Source organism: Lactuca serriola, chromosome 9 (genome assembly GCF_051521515.1).
Source record: "Lactuca serriola cultivar US96UC23 chromosome 9, Lser_US96UC23_V15, whole genome shotgun sequence".
In the NCBI taxonomy this organism is placed as follows: domain Eukaryota; kingdom Viridiplantae; phylum Streptophyta; class Magnoliopsida; order Asterales; family Asteraceae; genus Lactuca; species Lactuca serriola.
In genome coordinates this window covers 156,523,677-156,551,082 of record NC_136416.1, presented here as the reverse complement: position 1 = coordinate 156,551,082, position 27,406 = coordinate 156,523,677, and the positions used below count along the sequence as shown (strand labels likewise).

Sequence of the window (27,406 nt, the reverse complement as noted above, 5' to 3'; positions counted from 1 at the left end):
TTTTCCACTGTATATAAATACACAGCTTGTATATGTACAACATCCATCAGTGAATATAAACATTCATTTTACAGTCAACAGTTTCTCCATATGGTATCAAGAGCCATCTGATTATTTTTTTTCTTTTTCTCTCACTCTACCTTCTGGTGATTTGCTCCAACGAACACTCTAATGGCCAATTCTGGCACTTCTCTCTTGGCCCATGCCACATCCACATCCACAACCCCTGCTCTCAATCTTCAGATACCTCCGATTTTTGTCAAACTTGACAGGGATAACTACCCCCTTCGGCGATCTACAGTAACCTCTGTCCTAGAAACCTTTGACTTGGAATCCTTCATCTCCGATTCCAATCCACCTGCTGAAACTTATCTCTCCAGTGATTCAGAAGACGATGTTGCACCTGCTCCTAAACCTAATCCCGAATATGTCGTTTGGAAGAAAAGAGATTGATTTGTCCTTTTATGGATCAAATCGACACTTTCTGAACATGCTCTCTCCTTAGTCGTTCGGGCCCCCACTTCTCGTATTGCTTGGACTATTTTAGAGAAAAGTTTTCAGTCTTAAACTAGGGCCCGTCGTATGGCCATGAAAGTCCAACTTCAGAATCTGTCAAAAGGATCGCTCTCAATGATTGACTATATTCAACGCAAATGGTCCATTGCGGACTCTCTCGCTGAGAATCTTCACCCGGTTCCGGAGGAAGATTTGATTAGCTACATTCTCACGGGACTTGACTCCTCCTATGCCGCCTTTGCCACGACGTTCATGATGCAGTCGGATAACATCACTGTTGACGATCTTGTTGGTTTTCTTTTGCAAGAAGAGGCACAGATTGAACATGAACATACTCGCAACGCTCCACTTCTCAATTTTGTTCTAACCGTTGCCTCACCTATCTCTAGTTCCACCGCCTTGGCAGCACAACGATCCTCTACCCGGGTCCAATCATCTCAAAATAACTCTCATGCTTCTAGTCCACAGCGAAATCCCGACAATCGTCGGCATCGCCCTATGTGTCAGCTATGTAGTCGTCTCGGACATGAAGCTATCGACGACTAGCAAAGAAACAACGAGACCGACTATCCCTCCAGACGACCCAATCCCAGACAATCTTCTCGCCAGGCTCACATTGCTCACGCTACCACCTCATCCACAGTAGTCGACCCTGCCTGGTACTTTGACACCGGTGCAACGGACCATGTCACTCCGGATATTAGCAAACTCAATCTTATTGAAGACTACCATGGCACCGATAAGTTGAAGGTTGGCAATGGTAATCACATGACTATTTCTCATATTGGTGTCAGTTCATTGCATAACTTAAATTTACCATCCGTCTTAGTAGTTCCAAACTTAATCAAGAATCTTCTAAGTGTATCTAAATTAACCAAGAATCTTCTAAGTGTTTTGTCAAGAATTTGCAGGGTCAAACTCTTCTCCAGGGGGACGTTGACCATGGTCTCTATCGTGTACCAAACCTCATCAATAAGTGTTCTTCACCCTTGGCTCTTTCAGGGGTTCGCACATCTGTTCACGGTTGGCACCAACGTCTGGCTCATCCACATGAGTCACTACTGCGCAGACTTCTCTCCTCATTCCAGTTCCCTGTTTCTTCCAAGCATTTTCCCACTGTTTGTGACTCATGCCAGCTAGGGAAAAGTCGTCGTTTACACTTACATGCTTCTCATATTTCTGTTTTTATCTCTATTTGATCTTGTATACTCAGATGTATGGGGACCATCTCCCTTATTTTCAATAAATGGACATCGTTATTGTAACACCCAATATCAGAAAGGTCAAGAAAAAGAAAGAAACCCTAAGTCAAGGAGTGGACTCGTCGAGCCCGGGGTGGAACTCGACGAGTCAGAGCGGGATCCGGGGAATCGATTAAGTGACCAACTCGGCGAGTCGGCTCGTGAACTCGGCGAGTTGGGTCTGAACGAGGAAACCCTAATTTCGGGACTTGGTACCCTATTTAAGCATCTTATTCTCTTCCCCAGGGCTCATTTGCGGCCCTATAGTCCAGAACCAGAAACCCTAAGCCTCCATTGTTGCTCATTCACGCTTTCTTGCCATTTTGGGTGATTTGAAGGAAGAAGGAAAAAGGCACTCATTGGGGATTCAAGAATTGGCAGTAGATCTAGAGTTTGTGAGGTCGTCCAGAGCATTTGAAGGTAATGAGTCGCTACCTTCCCTCTTTTGCATTTAGATCAACCTTTATCTTGGGATTTGGGACTTTTAGGACAAGTTTATGAGCTATTCCGAGTTAGAAGCCTAGATCTGAAGTTGCTACTTCAGATCTATGTGTATCTTGGCCTAGAGAATCATAAAGCATCAGTCTATGGGTTGATTGTTGAGCCCCTTTGTCTCAAACCCTAGTTTATAATGATTTGAGCCTAGATCTCGTTAGCTACATGTAAAGTTTGCCACTTTACGTAAGGAATAGGCTTTAGAAGAGTGGATCTACAGTTTGGAGTCCATGCATGACTCTAAAGTCCTCTGCATGTATGTAGATCTGATTGGACTCGGCGAGTCCTTCGAGTGGACTCGACGAGTAGTTTGAAGATGAGGAGGAACTCGACGAGTGGGATGAACAGCTCGTCGAGTCGGATGAAGTTAGGCATGAACTCGACGAGTTGGAAGAACAACTCGACGAGTTGGTTGATGATTGCCTTGGGCTCGGCGAGTCTATTCTTGGACTCGTCGAGTCAGGCCGCGAAACCCCCAACCCTTCGAGTTGAAACTCGAATCAGTGAGTCGGGTGGAGACGCAGCGAGTTGGACAGGTCAGGACTCGGGAATAGTTGACTCGGCGAGTCATGGACTGATTCGGCGAGTCGAGTCGCGAATAGAAAGACCCTGAGCATATGAACTCGGCGAGTTATTAGGTGGACTCGGCGAATAGGGTTGACCGGGAAGGTTGACTTTGACCAGGATTTTGACCTTGACCAGAGTTAACCTAGTTGACCTTTGGAGGTCAGTTGGAATAAGTGTTATATTGACATTGGTAGCTCGAGGAGCTAGTGGAGCAGCAGTTCGGAGTCAGAGGTCGGGTAGCAGTCAAAAGGATTAGCGGCATCAGTTCAGCAATCTCAGGTGAGTTTCCTTCCAGTAGGAACGGGTCTAAGGCCACAATGCTGGCCCGTTTAGATAGTAGTAGCTTCCGGATTTTGATCCGATGCAGTAGTTAGTATGTTTGATGCCTTCGTGGCTCAGACAGGATTTATGTGTTATGTGTTACGGGCTACGGCCCGATGTAGTATGCAGTATGTGTGTGTTCATGCTAGTTGATATGTTTATGTTATGTTCTGTTCAGTTAGTCCGGACTTCGGTCCGATGCAGGGGACAAGGTCCCAGTTAGTCCGGACTTCGATCTGATGTAGGGGGCAACGCCCCAGTTAGTCCGGACTTCGGTCCGATGCAGGGGACAAGGTCCCAGTCAGTATCCGAACATCGGTCCGATGCAGGGGGCAAGGCCCCAGTTAGTCCGGACTTCGGTCCGATGCGGGGGACAAGGTCCCAGTTAGTCCGGACTTCGGTCCGATGCGGGGGACAAGGTCCCAGTCAGTATCCGGACTTCGGTCCGAGGCAGTGGGCAAGGCCCAGTATGTGCTTTATATGTTATTGTATGGTATGTGGTAGATTGGGGGAGCTCACTAAGCTTCGTGCTTACGGTTTTCAGTTTCGGTTTCAGGTACTCAGTTTTCAAAGGAGGAGCTCGGGAAGATTGCAGTGCACACACCATAGTCAGTTACCCTGGGAATGTTTGACTCTGATAATGATAATATGTTTTGAATTAATACTCGAAGATTATGTTACGACTTATGATACAGTTTTTATAAATATGATTTAGTAATGTTTTTAAAGAAATTTTTAGTTGTGATTTTTGGGTCATTACAAGTTGGTATCAGAGCCTTGGTTTAAGGGATTCAGGCGCACTCCCGAGTGTGTCTGAACTCAAACTAAGGAAGTGGTATAGAGTTTTCCAAAGAAAAACCATGGTTACAAAAGGATTTTGAGAAAAGAAAACAATTTTAGAAAAAGTATAAAGAAAAGAGTTTTAGAAAAGCAAAAAGAGTTTTGAAAAGAGAAAGGGGTGTGGTGCATGCAATCAGCCGAGCTCAAGTAAGTACTCCCAAATTACCCATACAAGTTATGTTATGATTATCAGTATCAGTTTCAGTTTCAGTTTCAGTTTCAGCTTCAGTTTCAGTAGAACAGCATGCTAGAATAGGACTAAGGATCTAGGATGATGCCTTATGTGCCTTCTTTATGTGTTCAGCTTGATAAGAATTCCATGCTAGTAATGAGTAGACAGTAGTAGGATAGCCTGTGTAGGTTATGCCTGATAGTATGAGCTTAGCATTGTATGCTAGTACAGTTTCTTGTTATGAGAATAGTTTTGCCTGAGTATGTTTCCGTTATCCGAATGCTGCTTGCTTTGTGCTTTGTGGGACTCTGAGTGATGGGAGTTAGCCATTAGGTGAATACGTCACATCACATGTGATCAGGGTTGAATAATCTCAGAGTGCTGGATTTGGCCCTATTGCGCAGCTCTTGTCTGAGTCCAACCGTTGTAGGGACGAGACTTTTACTCGAAGGATTATCCGAGCCTCATTTCAAAGTGATGGTAATCAGGTGGTGGCTAATTGGCATTACAAGGAGGCCTTCAGCAGCTGAGGACTGTTTGGGTAGAGTCAGAGGTTCCCTAGGGCAAGCCTAGGATGAGAGTAGCAGAGATCAGTAGAAGAGTAAAGAGGACTTGGTGGAGTTAAAGTAACTCTTGAGGAAAGTACGGATAGATGTGGAAGGTAGTATGGGCCCGTACTACTGAAAGCAGAGGATCCGTACTCGATTCAAGAGGGGCCAAGGCAAAAACCAGGGAACTAGTAGAGTGTGTGAGAGATTCCGCAGCAGTAGTGTGTAAATTGATCAGGAATTGTTATATTTTCAGCATGGTGACATTGCGCGAGCTACCAGTTAGCAGTTCAGGCGTCGAGGAGGGATCTGGCTTGGGCTTGGGAGCCGGGCAGCTTGATGATCAGATGAGGGATTTCATTTCCGCAGAGATCATGCGCAACATCATCGATCAGACTCCAGTGATTTTTGGTTCGGTTAGAGAGGCCATTGTGGAGCTCATGGACAGTCATGTTGAGGCCTTTAAGGCCGGGATAGTTTCAGGACAGATTGGGGCTCGTCTAGATCCCGATTCTTATGGAGTTCGGGGATCCATCAGGGAGGGAGATCCCATTTCTAGTTTTTGCCATCAGGGGACAGGAGTGAGTGGGGCATCCTATCTCCAAGAGAGACCTCTGCATGATTGGATAGTTGAGGAAGTTTCGCGAGCCATTCGCGAGGATCTACCCGACATGGTCGTGAGGATTACTGATAGATTGATCGCGAGGCTCCAGGATCAGTCAACTGTTGTTCAGTCGACGGGCGGTGCCGATGGGGTAACGCAGGAGCGAGAGACGGGCAGGGAGTCGGAAAGGAAGAGGAAAGCAGATGAGACTCAGGTAGCCACAGGTTCGGGTAAGAGGCCCAAGGGTTCGGATTTGAGAATGACGAACTATCAGAGCCGCAGTCGATGCGGGAAGTGCGGAAGGACGCACATGGGTGTGTGCAGACGTAGAAGTGGTGGCGATGCTGGATGTTTCAAGTGCGGCCAGATTGGTCATTTTAGCAGAGACTGTGTTATTACCATCGCCCAGGGACTTGATGCGTTATGTTTCCGTTGCAGTCAGAGGAGCCACAAGAAGGCCCACTGTCCGAGTTTGTATACAGCAGGGCAGGTGCCAGCTCCTGCCCCTGGGACTTCGAGAGCCGCCAATGGACATCAGGGCCGGGAAAGGGCGCCCACGGCTCAGAGCCGAGTTTTCCGGTAGATTGCAGCAGGGATTCGAGCAGCACTGAGTGATGGAGGTATGTATCTTTTACTTTTCTGTCAACTATTATTTGTGATATTATTGTTATGTTGCTGCATTGTTATCAATAAGCTTAAGTGTTGGGGTATTATACTACCTGCTTGTGACTGAGTTTTATGTCATCTGCATACCTTGGAATTTGAATGGTGAATTGGAGGTCGTCCCCTCTAGATCAGGTTACTTCGGATGCAGTAACTGTAGCATGTATATGTAAGATGCAGTAGTGCCTTACTACTTGCGAAAGGCGTTAGTCGGGTAATGATCAGTTATATTTTCAGTAGTGATAACCCAGAGTTTTTAGTGGAGTAGCTAGCGGTCAGTAAGGAAGTGGGTTGGGGATGTGCACCCCAAACGCAGGTTCTCGGGATGTAGTCCCTAAAGCAAATACAGTTAAGGATCGAAGGGTGCTCAGTCAGATAGAAAGAAGGGTGCGGATCTCGTAAGAGTTAGTTGGAGCGCTGGCAAGGGTAAACATCGGCGGACAGCATATTTCCCTTTTAATGGAAGGAAGGTTGGAAATCCTTTCGAACAGTGAGAAGTAAGGAGCTAGCCAAATCCAAGTGGGGGAGAACCCTCCAAGTATACAAGGATGAGAGCCACGTAGACCCACAATGAGTGAGCGGCCTCTAAGAAGAAATGATAGTAGCACAGTGATCGATGGATTGAGAAGTTCAGAATTGGGAGTTCGAGGACCTTCCCAGCAGTTCGTTCATGTAATCGAGATGGTTAGAAGCTGGTTGGGAATCCAGGATTGGAGGACCACCTGTAGGGCTCAAGTGAGTCGGAATGAGGATCCTGAGAACGGTTCGCAAGAGATGTTTTTGTATTAGTAGCCAGTGACAGAGTCAGCATGCAGGATTGTGTAGATTCAGGAGTTGGGAGTTTGGAAACTTCCCAACAATAGCTTCTTGTATCCGGATTAGTAGACGGTTGGTTTGGGAACCAAGCCGAAGAGTTCCTCGACGAAGCGCTAAGTATATCAAGGATATAAGATGTCGAGGATGATGCAGTATTCAAAGACTGAGGGCTCGTTTTGAGAAATCAGGATGAGGAATCACTAGCAGGACTAGGGATAGTCAGGATGTCCTCAGATAATAGTAGTAGTGGTGTTGTAAGTCTGCGGGGGTAGCCGTAGCATTCACTAGCAGTCAGATAGTAGTAGTGGTGTTGTAAGTCTGCGGGGGTAGCCGTAGCATTCACTAGCAGTAAGATAGTAGTAGTGGTGTTGTAAGTCTGCGGGGGTAGCCGTAGCATTCACTAGCAGCCAGATAGTATTAGAGAGTTGTAAGTCCACGAGCGTAGCCGTAGCCTTTATCAGATTGGTAGGCAACATGAGCGCGTTGTTGGACGCGGGAAAGCAGTAGTACCCACCAGTTCGGGTGCAGTAGTGAGGATATGGGAATGCACGGGTTAGATTCTGGATTTCCCAAATGGTTCAGTTATGAGATCAGAGTAGCAGTGGACCGTTGGGGTTTGGGTATGTTAAGGGCTACCGTCAGTCTGGGAGCCATCATATTGTTAGTCATGGAATTGATGATGTCAGGATGTGACGTAAGGACCTGATCGGTGGATCGGGAGGTTGTTAGAGCCACAGTGACAGGATAACTAGTGGAAACTAGTTCCAGAGAAAGATTTCGTTCAGAAGTCGTGGGAGCGACTAAGTAAGGAGTCCTTTGACTCCACAGTTGAGTTGGAACTCAGTGTTTCAGTCAGTTCAGTGTATCAGGTAGTTCAGTGTTTCGGGTAGTTCAGTGTTTCAGTTAGTTCAGTGTTTCGGGCAGCTCAGTGTTTCAGGCAGTTTAGAGTTTCAGGCATGTTCAGTATTGCAGGCAGTTCAGTGTTTGGATAGTTTCAGAGTTTTGGTCAGTATTAGTACTTGTGTTGGAATGCAAGTGCCGACGGTATAGTTGGTTGGTTTGGAAACGACAAATCCCTCTCAGCAGGATCAGTTGAGCCCTTCTGCCAAGTATAAGTGATATGTAAGGATAGCTAGGCAGGTAGCCTTTCTTTCAGGATGAAAGGCTCGAGTTAATAGGAGTTGAGTAATCAGGTGAGAGATAAGCAGACTGGTTCCAACAGCATCGATTCAGTATGGATGGCAGAATGGATAGAACAGTTATAGATAGTCAAAGTATCTTCCGGAGTCGCTGGGAGTGACTAGGAGATTGCGATGGAGTGTAAGTGACCGGTGGGAGTCCGGTAACTCAGATATGGGCAGAATAGTTGGACCAGGGTGGTCTCAGTGCATCCGGTAGGCGGATGAGGGGTAACAGAATTTTCAGTCGGAAGAAGTAACGTTAAGAAAATTATGGACAAGAGAAGGATTCAGTATGCACAGCAGTAGTGACCAGCACTGTAAGTGGCTGGAGTGATGGACAAAAGGGTGTTAGTTTTCCCAGACAGAGAGTTGGAGGCAGTTCGCAGGGCAGTTGGCCATAGCAAACTTCGAGGACGAAGTTTAGTTTAAGTAGGGGAGAGTTGTAACACCCAATATCAGAAAGGTCAAGAAAAAGAAAGAAAACCTAAGTCAAGGAGTGGACTCGTCGAGGCCGGGGTGGAACTCGACGAGTCGGAGCGGGATCCGGGGAATCGAGTAAGTGACCAACTCGGCGAGTTGGGTCTGAACGAGGAAACCCTAATTTCGGGACTTGGTACCCTATTTAAGCATCTTATTCTCTTCCCCAGGGCTCATTTGCGGCCCTATAGTCCAGAACCAGAAACCCTAAGTGTCACACCCCCAAACCAGAATGGCGGAAACATTCGGGGGTGGATGACTTCACGTAGTATCACAACAATTGAATACTGTAAAGAAAGTAACACAACCATCATACATATAAGGGAAAACGTATATTGTTGCGTTATACATATTAGCAAAAGAATATTACAATATGATGATAAATGTTTAATAATAAAACATCCTTAGTGTTCCTTCTCCAAAAGTTGGTGGTTACCTGTATTACTGATTCCCTGAGAAATACAAGTGGTTTTGAAAAAGTGTCAACAATTAAGTTGGTGAGTTCATAAGTGTTTTGCATTGAAAAGTATGTCCTTTTTGGTAGTAAATCGATGAACGAGGTTTTCAGAAAATCCAATATTTTCTATAAATGGTTTGAAAAGTTTCCAGAGTTGGAGTGCGTTAGTATGTTCCATACTTGAATAATGATGATAAACTTTGTACTAAAAATAAAGTGGAAAACTGAATGCATATATGAATTTCGTAAATCAAACTTGTTTTTATACTTTTATGTGAGTTTTATAACCATACTATTGACATTGACGGCCTGTAACAACATTCTTCAGGTGTTGTAGTGTTATGACATTTGTCACCCCAGACCTACCGGTCTAACTATAGCTAATAGTTTAGGTGCGGGGTTGTCAATCCCGTATAGATCTATACACAAGTATCACGCTCTCTCTCCAAGAGATTATGGTATATAATACAGGACTTGAAATGCATACATACGAGTACGTTGAAGTTTGAATGTCTCACATTACTTGGTATAAACAGATTTACGATAATAAAGACTTTACTTCTTTTGAAAGTATTTCATTTGTCAAGATGTATATGTAAAATGTATGAATAACTTGATAACTATACCCATTATAGTTTCTCAAAAAGTATGTTTCCATTTAGTAAGAACAACTTGGTGATATAATAGCCCTTTTTAAACATAAAGATGTTTGTATCAATACCCTATAAGATAGATATCATAATTATATTTATAAAACGATACTTTGACTTGTAATGTACTTGTATTCCCCCCCCCTAAAACGTGAAAAGAATTGAAAAGTAGGGGTATGAACTCACTCGTTTGGTTTGAAGAGAGAGAGGCTAGAGTTGAGCAGAACTTCGACCGCGGAAAGTTGCGTCTTCGGGCTCTTCGGGGATCTCTGCAGCGTAGATCTTTCGTCGGGGGCTCGAGTGCGGAAACCGAGGGCGTCGGGATGATCTCTGGGGCTTAGAAGTATGGGAGAGTGACTGAGGATTTGAGAATGTGTGCAAAAACTCGAAGCTCAACCTTTCTATTTATAGGCTGGAATTTCCCCGTACGCGACGCGTACCCCTGAAGTACGATGGGCGTATGCAGTACGCGGGGCGTAATAACGCGTAATGGATTACGACTCGGGTCTAGCTAAGCGTAGAGGGGGCAGCCGATGGGACTCGACTCTGGGTCTAGTACGCGGGGCGTACTCCCATATTACGCGGGGCGTAATTCTGGCTTCCGTCTTCTAAATTCCGTAACTTTTGCGTACGAGCTCCGTTTTTCGTGTTCTTTATATCCACGCGTAGGTGAGATTATACTCTACAACTTTCATTTAGACTCCGTCGGCATGTTTTGACTTTATTTTTAATGATATAATTTTAATAGGCCGGGACTTCTAAAGTCCGTTAAAAATTCATAGGTTCTTTATTCGACGTCAGTTTTCGTTTGTCTTTTTATCGTTTTATTACTACTGTGGAGATGTTCAACTTCCGTTTAGGTGGCGATAGCTAAATAACACTTAATCTTCAATTTGAGTTTTTAGCCCTCTATTACTGTTACGAAACTTAGGAAATTCGTAACTTCTTCATACGAAGTCCAATTTGGGCGATCTTTTTATGCACGCTCACCTTTCAACGAGATCTACGACTTTTGTTTAGATTCTTAAGGCTAAAATGCATTTTAGTGAGATTTTACTTTTTACGTCAAATAATGTTTTAACGGCGTGTCGTAAATATACGAGTGGTTATAATTTCTTCAATATAACCCGGTTTTGAGCGTTCTTTATGTTTTTGGAAACCTTGGCATGATATCTAATATTTGATGCAACACAACTTAGATAAATAAACGTCTTTATTTTTGAGGTTAATTTCGTTGTATTTGACTTTTGAGCGTTACAATGCTTTTGGAAAATATAGGGTTGTCACATCATCCCTCTGTTAAGGGAATTTCGTCCCGAAATTTAATCTAAGATAGAGTTTACAGTTTTAGGAAAAAGATGCGGGTACTTTTGTTTCATCTGATCCTCGCGTTCCCAGGTGTATTCAGGTCCTCGCTTGGCGTTCCAGCGGACCTTTACAATAGGTATGCGGCTTTGTTTAGTCCTTTTGATTTCCCGATCCATGATCTCTACTGGTTCCTCTACAAATTGGAGGTTTTCATTCATTGCAATTTTCTTCTAGAGGGACGACAAGGGTCTCGTCGGATAAGCACTTCTTTAGGTTCGATACGTGAAAGGTAGGGTGTACGTTGTGGAGCTCCTGAGGTAGTCTAAGTTTGTAAGCCACTGGACCGATCCTGGCAAGGATCTCGAATGGTCCGATGTATCTAGGGTTCAGTTTCCCACATTTTACGAAGCGTATTAAACCTTTCCAAGGCGAGACTTTGAGTAGGACATGGTCTCCAACCTGGAATTCCAAGGGTTTTTGTCTCTTATCTGCGTAACTCTTTTGTCTATCCCTTGATGCTTTTAGACGTTCTCGGATTTGAACAATCTTCTCCGTAGTTTCCCTTTAATTTTTGGTCCAGTGAGTGTGTTGTCAGTTGCTTGTCCTTTTGCTAGTTGTGTGTCCCCCGCTTCGGCCCAGCACAAAGGTGACCTGCACTTGCGGCCATAGAGGGCTTCGAACGGGGCAGCTTTGATACTGGTGTGGTAGCTATTGTTGTACGAGAACTCGACCAAGGGTAGATGTGTGTCCCATGCTTTGCCAAAATCGATCACGCAAGCTCTCAGCATGTCTTCTAGGGTTTGTATGGTTCTCTCGCTCTGGCCGTCGGTTTGTGGGTGATAAGCGGTACTCATGTCTAGCCTCGTCCCCAAAGTTTTTGTAGCGACTGCCAGAACCTTGAGGTGAACCTACTATCTCGGTCCGAGATAATGGATATGGGCACACCATGTAGTCGTACAATTTCTCTGAGGTATGTCCTAGTTAGCTTCTCTAATTTATCCGTCTCTTTGATCGGTAGGAAGTGCATTGATTTAGTTAACCTGTCGACAATCACCCATATAGTGTCGAGTCCGCTTGCCGTTCTGGGTAGTTTGGTTATGAAATCCATGGTTATACGTTCCCACTTCCATTTTGGTATTTCTGGTTGTTGCAACAATCCTGAGGGCTTTTGGTATTCTACCTTGACCTTGTCGCACGTCAAACATTTACTCACGTAGGTAGCAATTTCGGCCTTCATGCTCGGCCACCAATACAACTTCTTGAGGTCGAGATACATCTTATCGGATCCGGGGTGTATGGAGTATCGTGTTTTATGGGCTTCGTTCATGACGACTTCTCTGAATCCGCCAAACTTCGGCGTCCAGATCCGATCCATGAAGTAATGAACTCCATCATTCTTGACCTCAAACTTCTTATCCATTCCCCTTAAGGCTTCCCCTGCCACATTTACCGATGTCAAGGCTTCTATCTGGGCTTCCTTGATTTGTGTGGACAGGTGTGAATGGATTGTCATGGTTAAAGACTTCACTCGGTGACCTGAGTACTCCTTCCGACTGAGTGCATCAGCCACTACATTAGCCTTTCCGGGGTGATATCGAATTTCGCATTCGTAATCACTTAGTAGTTCTACCCATCGTCTCTGTCTCATGTTGAGTTCCTTCTGGTTGAGGATATGTTGGAGGCTTTTATGATCGGTGAAGATTGTACATTTTGTGCCGTAGAGGTAGTGCCTCCATATCTTCAGAGCGAAGATGACTGCCCCTAGTTCAAGATCGTGCGTTGTGTAGTTCACTTCGTGCGTCTTTAGTTGCCTTGAAGCGTAGGCGATGACCTTCCCTCTTTGCATTAAGACACACCCAAGTCCTTGGTTTGATGCATCACAATAGACCACAAAGTCCTCCGTTCCCTCTGGCAGGGTTAGGATGGGCACACTACATAAGGCTCGCTTTAGTGTCTGGAATGCGCTGTCTTGTTTTTCTCCACAGTCGAAGGTCACATTTTTCTGAGTTAGGGTGGTAAGTGGCTTGGCAATCTTTGAAAAGTTCAGTATGAATCTTCGGTAATACCCGGCGAGTCCCAAAAATTGCCGGATTTCTGTAGGGGTCCTTGGAGTAGTCCAACTATCTATTGCCTTTATCTTGGAAGGGTCCACATGTATTCCTTCTTTGCTTACAACATGTCCTAGGAAATCCACTTCCCGAATCCAAAATTCGCACTTGGAAAATTTTGCGTAAAGTTTCTCTGCCCTTAATGTTTCTAGGACTTGGCGGAGATGTTGGCTGTGTTCTTCCTGGCTTCTTGAATAGATGAGTATATCATCTATGAACACGATCACGAATTTATCCAGGAAGGGACGACATACTCGGTTCATCAAGTCCATGAACACTGCTGGAGCATTTGTCAATCCGACGGGCATTACCACAAACTTGTAGTGACCATAACGTGTTCGGAAAGCCGTCTTGGGGATGTCTCCTTCCAGTACTCGCAGTTGGTGATAACCAGATCTTAGATCGATCTTTGAGAAGTAGCTTGCTCCCTGTAGTTGGTCGAACAGATCGTCTACGCACGGTAGGGGATATCGGTTCTTGATCGTCAGTTTGTTCAGATCCCGATAATCGATGCACATGTGAAAAGATCCGTCCTTCTTTTTCACGAATAGGACTGGTGCTCCCCATGGTGAGAAGCTCGGTCTGATGAATCCCTTGCTCAGCAGCTCGTTTAATTGACTGGACAGTTCCTGCATCTCGGCTGGGGCTAAACGGTAAGGCGACTTTGCTACTGGGGTAGCTCCGGGGATTAAGTCGATTCTGAATTCGACTTGACGTTCCGGTGGGATTCCTGGAAGATCTTCTGGGAAGATGTATGGGAAATTACAGACTTCCGGAATGTCTTTAATGTTTTTCGATTCTCGTTTCTTGTCTACTACGTGGGCTAGAAAGGCATGATATTCTTTGCGAAGATATTTTTGTGCTTTAATACAGGAAATGATTTGTAAATTTGAACTAGGTTTGTCACCATAAATGACAAGGGTTTCGCCGTTTGGCAGATTTAGGCGAACGACCCTTTCATGACAAAGTATATCGGCATGGTGAAGGCTCAACCAGTCCATACCGATGATGACATCGAAACTTCTTATCGAGATGGGCATAAGATCGACTCGAAACAAGTGCTCGTTTAAATTTAGTGTGCATCCTACGTACAGGTCACTTGTGTTTTCCGTTTTACCGTTTGCCATTTCTACAGTGAATATTTTATTGAGTGGTTGGGGTTTTTGACTAAGTAGGTGTTTGAATTTATGACTCACAAAACTTCTCTCCGCTCCGCAGTCAAAGAGTATGCATGCATAAGTGTTGTTGAGTACGAACGTACCCGTAACCACCGTGGGGTCTGCTATTGCTTCATTCTGCCCCATTGCCAGCACTCTCCCCACACCGCCAGCATTCCTTTCCTTGGGAAAATTCCTCCTGAAGTGTCCAGTCTCTCCGCACCCATAACACGCCTGGCTTACTCCAGTACCAGAAACTTGAGTGATTGGTCGTGCCGGTGCTCTACAGAAACGGGCTGTGTGCCCTTTCCTGTCACAGTTCTTGCAGTGCATCTCGCGACAAATACCGTGGTGATGGTAGTTGCACTTGCTGCATTTGGGCAGATTCCCAGCATATTGTTTCATTGGCGCAGGGGTAGCAGGAGTTGTGGTGGGGGTAGTAGCAGCATGAATCGCAACCATTTGTTTCTTTGAAGGTTCTTGCGAAGTTTGCCCCTTTCTCTTGTTCCAGAATTTCTTCTTCTTCTTGTTGTTGGCATTGATCTCGTTGTTGCTATTCCCTTTGGTTGGTTTAGCCATGATAGCCGTGACTCCTTGACAGACACCATGATCAACGAGAGATTGCGCTAGTTCCTTGGCGTTGGCGAAGGTCATGGGTTTGGAAGCTAACACACTTCCTCGAAGTTGGGGTGATAGTCCCCAGACGTATCTCTCGACCTTTTGGCTTTCCAGGGTTAACATTCCTGGGCAAAGTGTTATTAAGTCACTGAACCTGTTGGTGTAACCTGCTATGTCCGAACCTACCATCGAAAGGTTCCACAGTTCCTGTTCAAGCTTCTGAAACTCGCCTCTTGGGCAGTATTCTCGAAGGAGCATTCGTTTCAGGTTTTCCCAACCCATGGAGTTCGCCACCACCAGGGTTAGTGTCTGGATGTGGCCGTTCCACCACGTCAGGGCGCATTCAGAGAAAGTAAAAGCAGCAAACTTTACTTTGCTTTCTTCAGGACATGCACAGATTTCGAATACAGCTTCTGTTTTCTCTATCCATTGAGATAGAGCCAATACTCCCCCAGTCCCATAAAAGGGAATAGGTTTTCCGTTGGTGAAGTCTTTGTAAGTGCATACCCCTGAACGGCCTTGACCTTGGCCATTTGTAAAGCTGTTTGTTCCTCCTCCCGATCCGTTGTTGCTCATTTGAGCCATTGCTGCGGTTACAGCAGCGGTTACAGCAGTCTGGAACATAACGGCGTCCATAATTGGAGAGGGTGGTGGAGGTGGTGTTGAAGTTGAGTTTCTGCGTGTTGATCTACGAGGAGGCATGTTCTGGTAGAGAAAATAAGAATGAATACTATAAGTTTCTAATGTTTGGATAATAGTGTGTTAGTTGTAATTTGTAATTTGTTTTGACCTTAGTTTATGGTTTCAAGGCTGGCATAGAAATTTTTAGTTAACCCATAAGTTTCCGAGAGGTATTATAAAGAAGTACTTCATATTAATATATATATATATATATATATATATATATATATATATATATATATATATATATATATATATATTGGTCACACCCGTGGTGTGTTACATGTCTTGCTTGGAAAATTTGACCTACCTAGAGGTCTCCGACTATAGTTACAAAAGGAAATAAGCGAAAAGAAAAACTTTTATCCGCAATCCTATTTTTATAACAAAATTGTTGGGGGTCGAACAAGCTCTACTTGCGGCGTTTGGAGCTAGATTCGGCATCCGACCGTTTGACTCCCATCAGTCGCCTCTCGAGATCTGCTTGTTGTTCCTTCATTTCTCTTATTTCTGCCAGAGCCGTTATCATTTGGTTCTGAAGTGTCCCCGTGTAGATTTGGGTATTCTCATGTAGTCCTTCCAAACGGCGGATGTCAGCGGCGTTACCTTGGGTAGCAGCATTGATCTCGCGAACTCTGGTTGCTTGCTGGTCCGCCTGGTAGTTCTGGTTAGCTATAGCATTCACGACGACAGGAAGTGCTCGATCAGCTGAGCCTCCCCCACTGACATTGTAAAAATCTCGGCACATGCCGAAAGGAGGGCGTACACCTTGATGGCGGCTCCAGTAGTAGAGGTGGCTCCCCCAGATGGGGATGGGTCCCGGTTGATATGGTTTGATTATGGGAGGATGAGGGATGGGAGGGTCGATTACTTCCGGCTCGGAGTCTGTTCCGCTAGAAATTTCCTCGATCTCTTCGTCGACTTCGAATTCCTCTCCGACTTCGACTTCGAATTCTTCTTCGATAACCCCTTCGGGTTCTTCCTCGACCTCCTCCTCGATTTCTTCTGGGTCTTCATCCGGGTCTTCTTCTATCCAACCGTCGTTGCCTTGGTTTGGGTAGTAGGGATCTCCTGGTAAATGGAATCTGGCCATTTGTCTGTACTAGGATAGAGGTATGAGAATTTTATAAGAAAAGAAATTTCTATTTAACAACTTACTATTTTTAACTATATTTTTACGGAGCACAAATATTTTATTGTACACTTATTTTTAACAATACACCTATAATATTTTCAATTTAGCGGAATAATTTGTATTTGGTAAGTTTTTAGCTTGCTGTCCACTATGACCATTCCTCGACGTACGTTAGTCAAATCCAGGATAAATATAGTTGATCAGGCTATATTTATTCTCGATTTGATTACATACCTCGAGGCCTAATCATAGTGTCGCAACTTGCCTTAAGACTTTATTAGAAAACTTGTCATAATACGAGACTGATGCATGCATGTAAAATGTATGTATATTGTTTATGAAAATACTTTGTCAGAGGGTTTTTGGTCCCCTTTGTATTTATAGTTTGTATATCTTATGTGGTCTGATATACTTAGTTCACTATAAACAATGCTCTGATACCAATCTGTCACATCCCCAAACCAGAATGACGGAAACATTCGGGGGTGGATGACTTCACGTAGTATCACAACAATTGAATATTGTAAAAAAAGTAACACAACCATCATACATATAAGGAAAAACGTATATTGTTGCGTTATACATATTAGCAAAAGAATATTACAGTATGATGATAAATGTTCAATAATAAAACATCCTTAGTGTTCCTTCTCCAAAAGCTGGTGGTTACCTGTATTACTGATTCCCTGAGAAATACAAGTGGTTTTGAAAAAGTGTCAACAATTAAGTTGGTGAGTTCATAAGTGTTTTGCATTGAAAAGTATGTCCTTTTTGGTAGTAAATCGATGAACGAGGTTTTCAGAAAATCCAATATTTTCTATAAATGGTTTGAAAAGTTTCCAGAGTTGGAGTGCGTTAGTATGTTCCATACTTGAATAATGATGATAAACTTTGTACTAAAAATAAAGTGGAAAACTGAATGCATATATGAATTTCGTAAATCAAACTTGTTTTTATACTTTTATGTGAGTTTTATAACCATACTATTGACACTGACGGCCTGTAACAACATTCTTCAGGTGTTGTAGTGTTATGACATTTGTCACCCCAGACCTACCGGTCTAACTATAGCTAATAGTTTAGGTGCGGGGTTGTCAATCCCGTATAGATCTATACACAAGTATCACGCTCTCTCTCCAAGAGATTATGGTATATAATACAGGACTTGAAATGCATACATACGAGTACGTTGACGTTTGAATGTCTCACATTACTTGGTATAAACAGATTTACGATAATAAAGACTTTACTTCTTTTGAAAGTATTTCATTTGTCAAGATGTATATGTAAAATGTATGAATAACTTGATAACTATACCCATTATAGTTTCTCAAAAAGTATGTTTCCATTTAGTAAGAACAACTTGGTGATATAATAGCCCTTTTTAAACATAAAGATGTTTGTATCAATACCCTATAAGATAGATATCATAATTATATTTATAAAACGATACTTTGACTTGTAATGTACTTGTATTCCCCCCCTAAAACGTGAAAAGAATTGAAAAGTAGGGGTATGAACTCACTCGTTTGGTTTGAAGAGAGAGAGGCTAGAGTTGAGCAGAACTTCGACCGCGGAAAGTTGCGTCTTCGGGCTCTTCGGGGATCTCTGCAGCGTAGATCTTTCGTCGGGGGCTCGAGTGCGGAAACCGAGGGCGTCGGGATGATCTCTAGGGCTTAGAAGTATGGGAGAGTGACTGAGGATTTGAGAATGTGTGCAAAAACTCGAAGCTCAACCTTTCTATTTATAGGCTGGAATTTCCCCATACGCGGCGCATACCTCGGTTACGCGGGGCGTAATAACGCGTCATGGCTTACGACTCGGGTCTAGCTAAGCGTAGAGGGGGCAGCCGATGGGACTCGACTCTGGGTCTAGTATGCGGGGCGTAATTCTGGCTTCCGTCTTCTAAATTCCGTAACTTTTGCGTACGAGCTCCGTTTTTCGTGTTCTTTATATCCACGCGTAGGTGAGATTATACTCTACAACTTTCTTTTAGACTCCGTCGGTTAGTTTTGACTTTATTTTTAATGATATAATCTTAATAGGCCGGGACTCCTAAAGTCCGTTAAAAATTCATAGGTTCTTTATTCGACGTCGGTTTTCGTTTGTCTTTTTATCGTTTTATTACTACTGTGGAGATCTTCAACTTCCGTTTAGGTGGCGATAGCTAAATAACACTCAATCTTCAATTTGAGTTTTTAGCCCTCTACTACTGTTACGAAACTTAGGAAATTCGTAACTTCTTCATATGAAGTCCAATTTGGGCGATCTTTATATGCACGCTCACCTTTCAACGAGATTACGATTTTTGTTTAGATTCTTAATGCTAAAATGCATTTTATTGAGATTTTACTTTTTACGTCAAATAATGTTTTAACGGTGTGTCGTAAATATACGAGTGGTTATAATTTCTTCAATATAACCCGGTTTTGAGCGTTCTTTATGTTTTTGGAAACCTTGGCATGATATCTAATATTTGATGCAACACAACTTAGATAAATAAACGCCTTTATTTTTGAGGTTAATTTCGTTGTATTTGACTTTTGAGCGTTACAATGCTTTTGGAAAATATAGGGTTGTCACACTAAGCCTCCATTGTTGCTCATTCAAGCTTTCTTGCCATTTTGGGTGATTTGAAGGAAGAAGGAAGAAGGCACTCATTGGGGATTCAAGAATTGGCAATAGATCCAGAGTTTGTGAGATCGTCCAGAGCATTTGAAGGTAATGAGTCGCTACCTTCCCTCTTTTGCATTTAGATCAACCTTTATCTTGGGATTTGGGACTTTTAGGAGAAGTTTATGAGCTATTCCGAGTTAGAAGCCCAGATCTGAAGTTGCTACTTCAGATCTATGTGTATCTTGGCCTAGAGAATCATAAAGCATCAGTCTATGGGTTGATTGTTGAGCCCCTTTGTCTCAAACCCTAGTTTATAATGATTTGAGCCTAGATCTCGTTAGCTACACGTAAAGTTTGCCACTTTACGTAAGGAATAGGCTTTAGAAGAGTGGATCTACAGTTTGGAGTCCATGCATGACTCTAAAGTCCTCTACATGTATGTAGATCTGATTAGACTCGGCGAGTCCTTCGAGTGGACTCGGCGAGTAGTTTGAAGATGAGGAGGAACTCGACGAGTGGGATGAACAGCTCGTCGAGTCGGATGAAGTTAGGCATGAACTCGACGAGTTGGAAGAACAACTCGACGAGTTGGTTGATGATTGCCTTGGGCTCGGCGAGTCTATTCTTGGACTCGGCGAGTCAGGTCGCGAAACCCCAAACCCTTCGAGTTGAAACTCGAATCAGTGAGTCGGGTGGAGACTCAGCGAGTTGGACAGGTCAGGACTCGGGAATAGTTGACTCGGCGAGTCATGGACTGATTCGGCGAGTCGAGTCGCGAATAGAAAGACCCTGAGCATATGAACTCGGCGAGTAGGGTTGACCGGGAAGGTTGACTTTGACCAGGATTTTGACCTTGACCAGAGTTGACCTAGATGACCTTTGGAGGTCAGTTGGACTAAGTGTTATATTGACATTGGTAGCTCGAGGAGCTAGTGGAGCAGCAGTTCAGAGTCAGAGGTCGGGTAGCAGTCAAAAGGATTAGCGGCATCAGTTCAGCAGTCTCAGGTGAGTTTCCTTCCAGTAGGAACGGGTCTAAGGCCACAATGCCGGCCCGTTTAGCTAGTAGTAGTTTCCGGATTTTGATCCGATGCAGTAGTTAGTATGTTTGATGCCTTCGTGGCTCAAACAAGATTTATGTGTTATGTGTTCCGGGCTACGACCCGATGTAGTATGCAGTATGTGTGTGTTCATGCTAGTTGATATGTTTATGTTATGTTCTGTTCAGTTAGTCCGGACTTCGGTCCGATGCAAGGGACAAGGTCCCAGTTAGTCCGGACTTCGGTCCGATGCAGGGGGCAAGGCCCCAGTTAGTCCGGACTTCGGTCCGATGCGGGGGACAAGGTCCCAGTTAGTCCGGACTTCGGTCCGATGCAGGGGACAAGGTCCCAATCCGTATCTGGACTTCGGTCCGAGGCAGTGGACAAGACCCAATATGTGCTTTATATGTTATTGTATGGTATGTGGTAGATTGGGGGAGCTCACTAAGCTTCGTGCTTACGGTTTTCAGTTTCGGTTTTAGGTACTCAGTTTTCAAAGGAGGAGCTCGGGAAGATTGCAGTGCACACACCATAGTCAGTTAACCTGGGAATGTTTGACTCTGATAATGATAATATGTTTTGAATTAATACTCGAAGATTATGTTACGACTTATGATACAGTTTTTATAAATATGATTTAGTAATGTTTTTAAAGAAATTTTTAGTTGTGATTTTTGGGTCGTTACAATTATTTCGTTCTGTTTGTTGATGATTGTACCAAATATATTTGGATTTATTTCCTATCCAACAAATCTCAAGTTCCACTTTTTTCCACTTCAAACAAATGGTCAAATCCCAATTTAATCGTGACATTAAGGCCCTTTCAAAACCGACGGGGGTGGGGAATATAGAAATGTTTCCACTTTTCTCCACACCCATGGCATCCAACACCGTGTTTCTTGTCCCTATACACAAGAACAAAATGGGGCCGCCGAACGTCGTAACCGCATCATTGTGGAAAAAGGCCTCACCTTGTTAGCCCAGTCGTCCCTTCCACAATTTTTTTTGGGAACATGCTTTTCAAACCGCTACTTATCTCAACAATCGCACCATCACTCCTACTCTCCACTTTAAGTCTCCATGCCAATGTCTTTACAACAAAATACCGGACTACAACTTCCTCAAAACATTTGGTTGCTTATGCTACCCTTCTTACGCCCGTACAATTCTCACAAAATTGATTTCTGCTCACTTCCTTGTATCTTTCTAGGCTATAGTTCAACGCACAAAGGGCACCTTTGTTTCCATCAACAATCATCCCGTGTCTATGTTTCACGCCATGTCGTTTTTAATGAATCCATTTTTCCTTATTTACCCCCAACCTCCAACAAACCTTCATCCAATATTCCGCCTCCCTCTGATATTACCTTTCACTTACTTACCCAAGCTGCTTCTCTCTCATCTACAACACCACCATCACAGCCTCCGCCATCCTTAACTCCCCCATCCTCCTCTTCCACTTCCACATCTTCTATTACCCACACACCTCCACTTCCCTCCCATCCTATTCACCCCAATACTTCATCCTATCAAACCTCGATCGTCAGTTATCGTGCAAATCACACTCAACCTTCAACCTCTCATTATCGACCCGCTCCAAATAACACCCATCGCATGGTTACCAGGTCACAAACGAACTCTATCAAACCTAGACTTTTTCACACATCTCTTTCTGATCCATCCACCGTTGAACCACGCCTCTTTTCTCAAGCTATTAAAATCCCGTGTTGGCAACAAGCTATGCAAACCGAATATGATGCTCTTATGAGAAATAACACGCGGTCTATTGTTTCTTGTCCTACTAATGCAAATGTAATTGGTTGTAAGTGGATTTACAGGATAAAATGAAGATCTGATGGTACTATTGAACGACACAAAGCGCGTTTGGTGGCTCAAGGTTTCACTCAAGAAGCAAATGTGGATTACTTTGAAACCTTCAGCCCTGTCATTAAACCAACAACCATTCGTTTGGTTCTCTCCATTGCCATTTCTCGTGGATGGTCTATTCGACAGTTAGATATCAACAATGCTTTCTTAAATGGAGATCTAAACGAGGTTGTTTACATGAAACAACCACGAGGATTTGAAGATACAACTCGTCCCACTCATGTATGCCGCCTAGATAAAGCTCTCTACGGATTGAAACAGGCTCCACGTGCCTGGTTCACTAAGCTAAAACACTATCTAGTTGCCCAAGGTTTTTAAGCTTGCCAATCCGACACTTCTTTGTTTGTCCATGCCAGTCCAACCACCATTATTTACATACTAGTGTATGTTGATGATGTCATTATTACTGGCAGCGACCCTAATAAAATCCAACGATTCATCAGTCAGCTTCATCATGTGTTTGCTCTCAAAGATCTTGGTCCTTTACACTATTTCTTGGGGTTGCAAATCACTTCCACCAAGTCTGGTCTCCATCTTTTCCCAGCAAAGATATATCCTTGATATTCTTCAAAGAAGTCAAATGACCGAAGCTTCCCCATTATCATCCCCTGCGGATCCCAACTCCCGATTAACCTTTGATGATGAGCCATTTCATGATCCAACATTATTTTGTAAAATTGTAGGGTCACTTCAATATGATACGATTACTAGACCGAATATAGCCTTTGCTGTAAACCGCGTATGCCAATTCATGCACTCCCCAACAACACAACATTGGCAAGCTACCAAACGCATTCTTCGATACTTAAAGGGCACACTAAACCACTGTCTTCACTTCTCACCTACCAAAGCCGATTCATTACTAGCTTACCCCGATGCCGGTTGGATTTCGAATAAAGAAGATAGCCGTTCACAATATGGCTATGCTATTTTTCACGGTTCAAATCTCATCAGTTGGACATCACGAAAGCAACGAGTTGTGGCCCGCTCAAGCACAAAGGCTGGATATCGATCTCTAGCCTACACTACTGCAGAATTATTGTGGCTACACCAGCTGATTAAAGAACTGCATGCTCTGATTTTCAAACAACCGCTTCTCCTTTGTGACAATGTGGGAGCAATCTTCATGAGCAAGAATCCAGTCATCAGCACTCGCTCAAAACATATTGCCTTAGACTTTCACTTTATTCGTGAATAGGTAGAAGCAGGTGCACTCAAAATTGGATACATATCATCAGTCGATCAATTAGCGGACTTATTCACCAAACCACTCTCTAGAGATCGGGTCCATCTTCTTCGTACCAAGCTTCAAGTCCGTCCAATCCTTGAGCTTGCCGGGGGCTGATAAGCACGTGATATCAGAAGAGTTCAAAGTATCTTACCTGGTCAAAGTATTTTACCTAGTCTTGGGTGCCTTTACTTAGTGCCGTATAGATATGACTCGTTTTTCCTTCTTTTCCACCGTATATAAATACACAGCTTGTATATGTACAACATCCATCAGTGAATACAAACATTCATTTTACAGTCTTACGGTTTCTCCATATTTCTAATTATATGCTAAATTTGAAGTTATAATAATTTTAAAAATTTGATATATCTTTTAATTAATAATTTATATTAAATAAATAATAATTATAAATTTTTAATATGAAAGTTTAACTAATTTTTATTAGAAAGTTTAAATAATTTATAAAAGAATAGGAAGAGTTATATCATATATATTTTATTTTTAAGAAAATTGAAACTCAATTTCATCGAGCAATTCGCCGGTTCACCCATTCGTAATCAGAAAAGAAAACACTGCGCAGCTTTTCTCTCCTAGTTTTCTCGTCTAGTAATCCATTAATCAACATCGACATCGCCTAGCGTCTTGAAGCCTCGAAAGCTTGGAGCCTGCTGGCTGATTCGACATTGGAGGTTGTCGGCTGTCTGCTTGAATCAAATTGGAGGCTACGATCTTCTGAGTTCTCGACCTACCGGTAATTCTTCTGAATTTCCTTAGTCTTTACATTTCTGACCTCTTTACATTTTAGTGTTTATAGTTCCAAGTGTGTATGTTTATATGCAAGTATCGGTATTTAGGTTTGATTGTTTCCTGTTGAACAAATCAGCAGGCAAGTATGTATGTTTGCTATTTTCTGTTTCCTGTTGAACAAATCACTGAAATCACTCAATCAGTAGGCAAGTACAATTGTGTATTTTATGTTTGTTATTTTTACGTTTCCTTTAGAGCTGCATTTTACTTTAAGACAAGATTTAATTCATTCAACTGACAAATGTTGGGCATAAGGCATTAGCTAATAAGGGTTGCTGTTTTGTCTGACTATTCATTTGAAATATAAAGTCACTTAATTTGAGTCGGGTTATGTTCCTTTGAGGTTGTGTAAAAGTATCAAGTTCACAAATATTTAAGTCTGGTTTGCTTTCAATGTTGGAATTAATCTTTGTAGAATTGTTTATATAGACAACTCTTTACATATAGACTTAAGGTGATGGTTTATGGCCATACATTATGAATTTCTATGAGCCCTTTTTGCATCTTGACTGGACATGACCACACAAGCTTTGTAGGGTCATTTTTATGATAAGAATGATGAGGGTATTTACGTCTTTTTGTGGCAAGGGCAATATAGTAATTTTCACATTTCATCATATTTTCTGTCCTCTCCAGAAGAAGAAGACATCCTATCCTCGACTTGTTGTTCATGTTATGAACATCCACACTCCTTTTTGCGCCTCTGGACCTCTCCACTCCAACCTCCCAGCCAGGTAGTTTCATTGTGGCATTTCATCGAGCACCTTGCCACCAATTTCTATGTGTTAACTGTTAACTATGTCTCTTACTAATTTCTTTTCATATTGGTTTTCCTTGTCCTGTATTACAGGAATAATAATGTTGTTGATGCCCAAAATTTTGCAATTGAAAGTCATAGGGTAAGCTACTCAATCAACACAGAAAAGGGGAAGTCGATTCCAATTCTAAAAGATTGTTCCCTGAAAATTCCTTCTGGACAATTCTGGATGCTGCTTGGACCTAATGGATGTGGCAAATCAACTCTTTTGAAGGTAGTATATACACAGATCTTATCGGTTTTGTCACATAGAGTAATTTATGTTGACAAATTATACACAGATCTTGGCAGGTTTACTATGTCCAACAGATGGTTTTGTACATGTGGAAAAACCTAGAAGTTTTGTCTTCCAAAACCCAGATCACCAAGTTAGTCTTTTTTTTTTTTTTCCATAATCGATTATCCTTCAATATGCTTACACTCAAGTTTCCTTATCTTTATCAAGAGTCATATATGACTAGTTTTGGGTTAATAACTAATAAGCAGCTGTATATGGGTGTTACTTACTTTTTGACACATTGAGAAAGAAGGAGTTAATAGATTGTGTATTTTTGATGAGTATAAATTTATTCAGGTGGTGATGCCTACTGTAGAAGCAGATGTGGCATTTGGCCTTGGAAGATTCAACCTGACTGATGAGGAAACAAAACTGAGAGTAGCAAAGGCATTAACTGCTGTGGGCATGTATGATTATTTACAGGTATGTATGTATGTATGTATGTATGTGTATGACTTATGGAAAGACAGAAATACCCCTTGAGAAGTTTGTAATTGATTATTACCTGGTTTTGTTTTGTTAGAGACCGGTTCAGACTCTTAGTGGGGGCCAGAAACAAAGGGTTGCAATTGCTGGTGCTTTGGTTGAAGAATGCAAAGTGTTGTTGCTAGATGAACTCACAACATTCTTGGATGAATCTGATCAGGTATATATTTAAATACATATGATTGATTAATGCTTTTCAATTTTAACTTTTATGTTGAAGAATGCAAAGTATCGTTCAAACCTTTTTATTTATTTATGTATATTTGATTTTTAAGGATTGAATTTTGTCAGATTGGGGTGATTAAAGCTGTGAAGAACACATTGAATAGTTGTGGAGATGTGACTGCATTATGGGTAACACATCGATTGGAGGAAATGAAATATGCTGATGGAGCTGTGTATATGGAAGATGGGAGAGTTGTAATGCATGGTGAAGCATCAACTATATTGGATTCTATTGAAGCTAGGAAAGCCTCTTATACAAAAGCTATTAACTCCTAACTCCTAAAAACTATCTTCTTTATCTCTCTCTCTATGTATGTAATGTAACATAGTATCACTATTTGATGCCCTTTCTGATTATCTAATCCAGATCAATGGATATAAATTATGGATGACATGTTCGTAAATATTGCAAATTAGAATGGTATGGTTTAAATTATTAAGCATTTGATAGATAATCATGATTTTTTTTTTTTTAAATTGACTTTTAAATCTAAGATAAATTATTATAATAGTTTTAAATTTAAAGTAATTAGTTTTTAAATCAAATTAATTTATATAAAACAGCTTTTTTCTTTCATTTTATATCAATATTGCATTTTTTTTTGAAGTTCACACGTGTTATAGTAATGCAACTTGTAAAAGTTTTGTGGCAATCGGTTGACTTTTGGCTAACATTTTTAGAGAAATTAGATAATATGTCAAAAATTCGATGTATTATATGTAACTTTAATATAAAAATTTGATGATATGCTTTAAAATTTTCATGTTTTAATGTATTTTTGGATGTTATAATCGATGGATTCCATGTTATACACGTGAATTGCATTATATTATATGTGATTTTCCTGCTTTAGTATGTGGATTTATTTTATAGTTTACACATTTGATATTGTAATATTTAGATTTATGTCTTGGAGTAAACTAAAAAACTCTTTGTGAGCTTTATGAGTTTTTATGATTATTATGTAAATTAAAAAATTCTCTCCACCTTTCGCCGTCCATTGATTTATTCGACCCATCACCGCAACCATTGTTGCCGGATCTACAATCCACTCACAAAAAAAAAAAAAAAAAAAAAAAAACAACAACAGCAACTAGGGTTGGTGTGTCGAAAACTGGTGAGGTAGAATAGGAAAGGGGCCAATATTGGTTGGAAGTTGTTCGATTTCGACTGATTCGTCTACAGAAAATCACATTCTCTTATTCTTATTTTCTCTCATCCTTCTCCATTAGATTCAAATTCAACCGACCAAAAAGAATACCATATAATCTTTATAGTAGAGTTTTAGGTGAGATTTCAGGTATGATTTTGGTTGTAGATTTTGATTTGGTTCTATTTGGAGGTTTGAGTTTGGTTTTGGTTGTAGCTTTTGTTTACAAGTTTTGATTTCATTTCCCTTGGTTGCCGAAAATGGAGTGATGTGGTGGCCGGAAGGGACCAATGGCAGTGACATGAGTGAACTGATGG

The 27,406-nt window shown here is 42.2% G+C and overlaps 2 protein-coding genes across 2 annotated transcripts; both read left to right on the top strand.

Moving 5' to 3' along the window:
• Positions 1–582: 582 nt before the first annotated feature.
• LOC145076187 (uncharacterized) lies at positions 583–1,062 on the top strand. Its single transcript, XM_079022150.1, has one exon. It carries the CDS (start codon positions 583–585, stop codon positions 1,060–1,062), a length of 480 nt encoding a protein of 159 aa, XP_078878276.1.
• A 22,784-nt stretch (positions 1,063–23,846) lies between these two features.
• On the top strand, positions 23,847–26,327 carry ABCI10 (ABC transporter family protein). Its single transcript, XM_079021527.1, has 7 exons — positions 23,847–24,077; positions 24,770–24,867; positions 24,984–25,164; positions 25,232–25,318; positions 25,525–25,650; positions 25,751–25,873; positions 26,005–26,327. The coding sequence occupies exons 2-7, from the start codon at positions 24,809–24,811 to the stop codon at positions 26,212–26,214; spliced, it is 786 nt and encodes a 261-aa protein (XP_078877653.1). The 5' UTR covers positions 23,847–24,077; positions 24,770–24,808; the 3' UTR covers positions 26,215–26,327.
• The last annotated feature ends 1,079 nt before the right edge of the window (positions 26,328–27,406 follow it).

Coding starts and splice junctions, on each gene's coding strand:
- LOC145076187 (XM_079022150.1), top strand. CDS start 583: ATGGCCATGAAAGTCCAACTTCAGAATCTGTCAAAAGGATCGCTCTCA.
- ABCI10 (XM_079021527.1), top strand. CDS start 24,809: ATGAACATCCACACTCCTTTTTGCGCCTCTGGACCTCTCCACTCCAAC. Junction 24,868..24,983: donor CACTCCAACCTCCCAGCCAG/GTAGTTTCATTG, acceptor CCTGTATTACAG/GAATAATAATGTTGTTGATG. Junction 25,319..25,524: donor TCCAAAACCCAGATCACCAA/GTTAGTCTTTTT, acceptor AAATTTATTCAG/GTGGTGATGCCTACTGTAGA.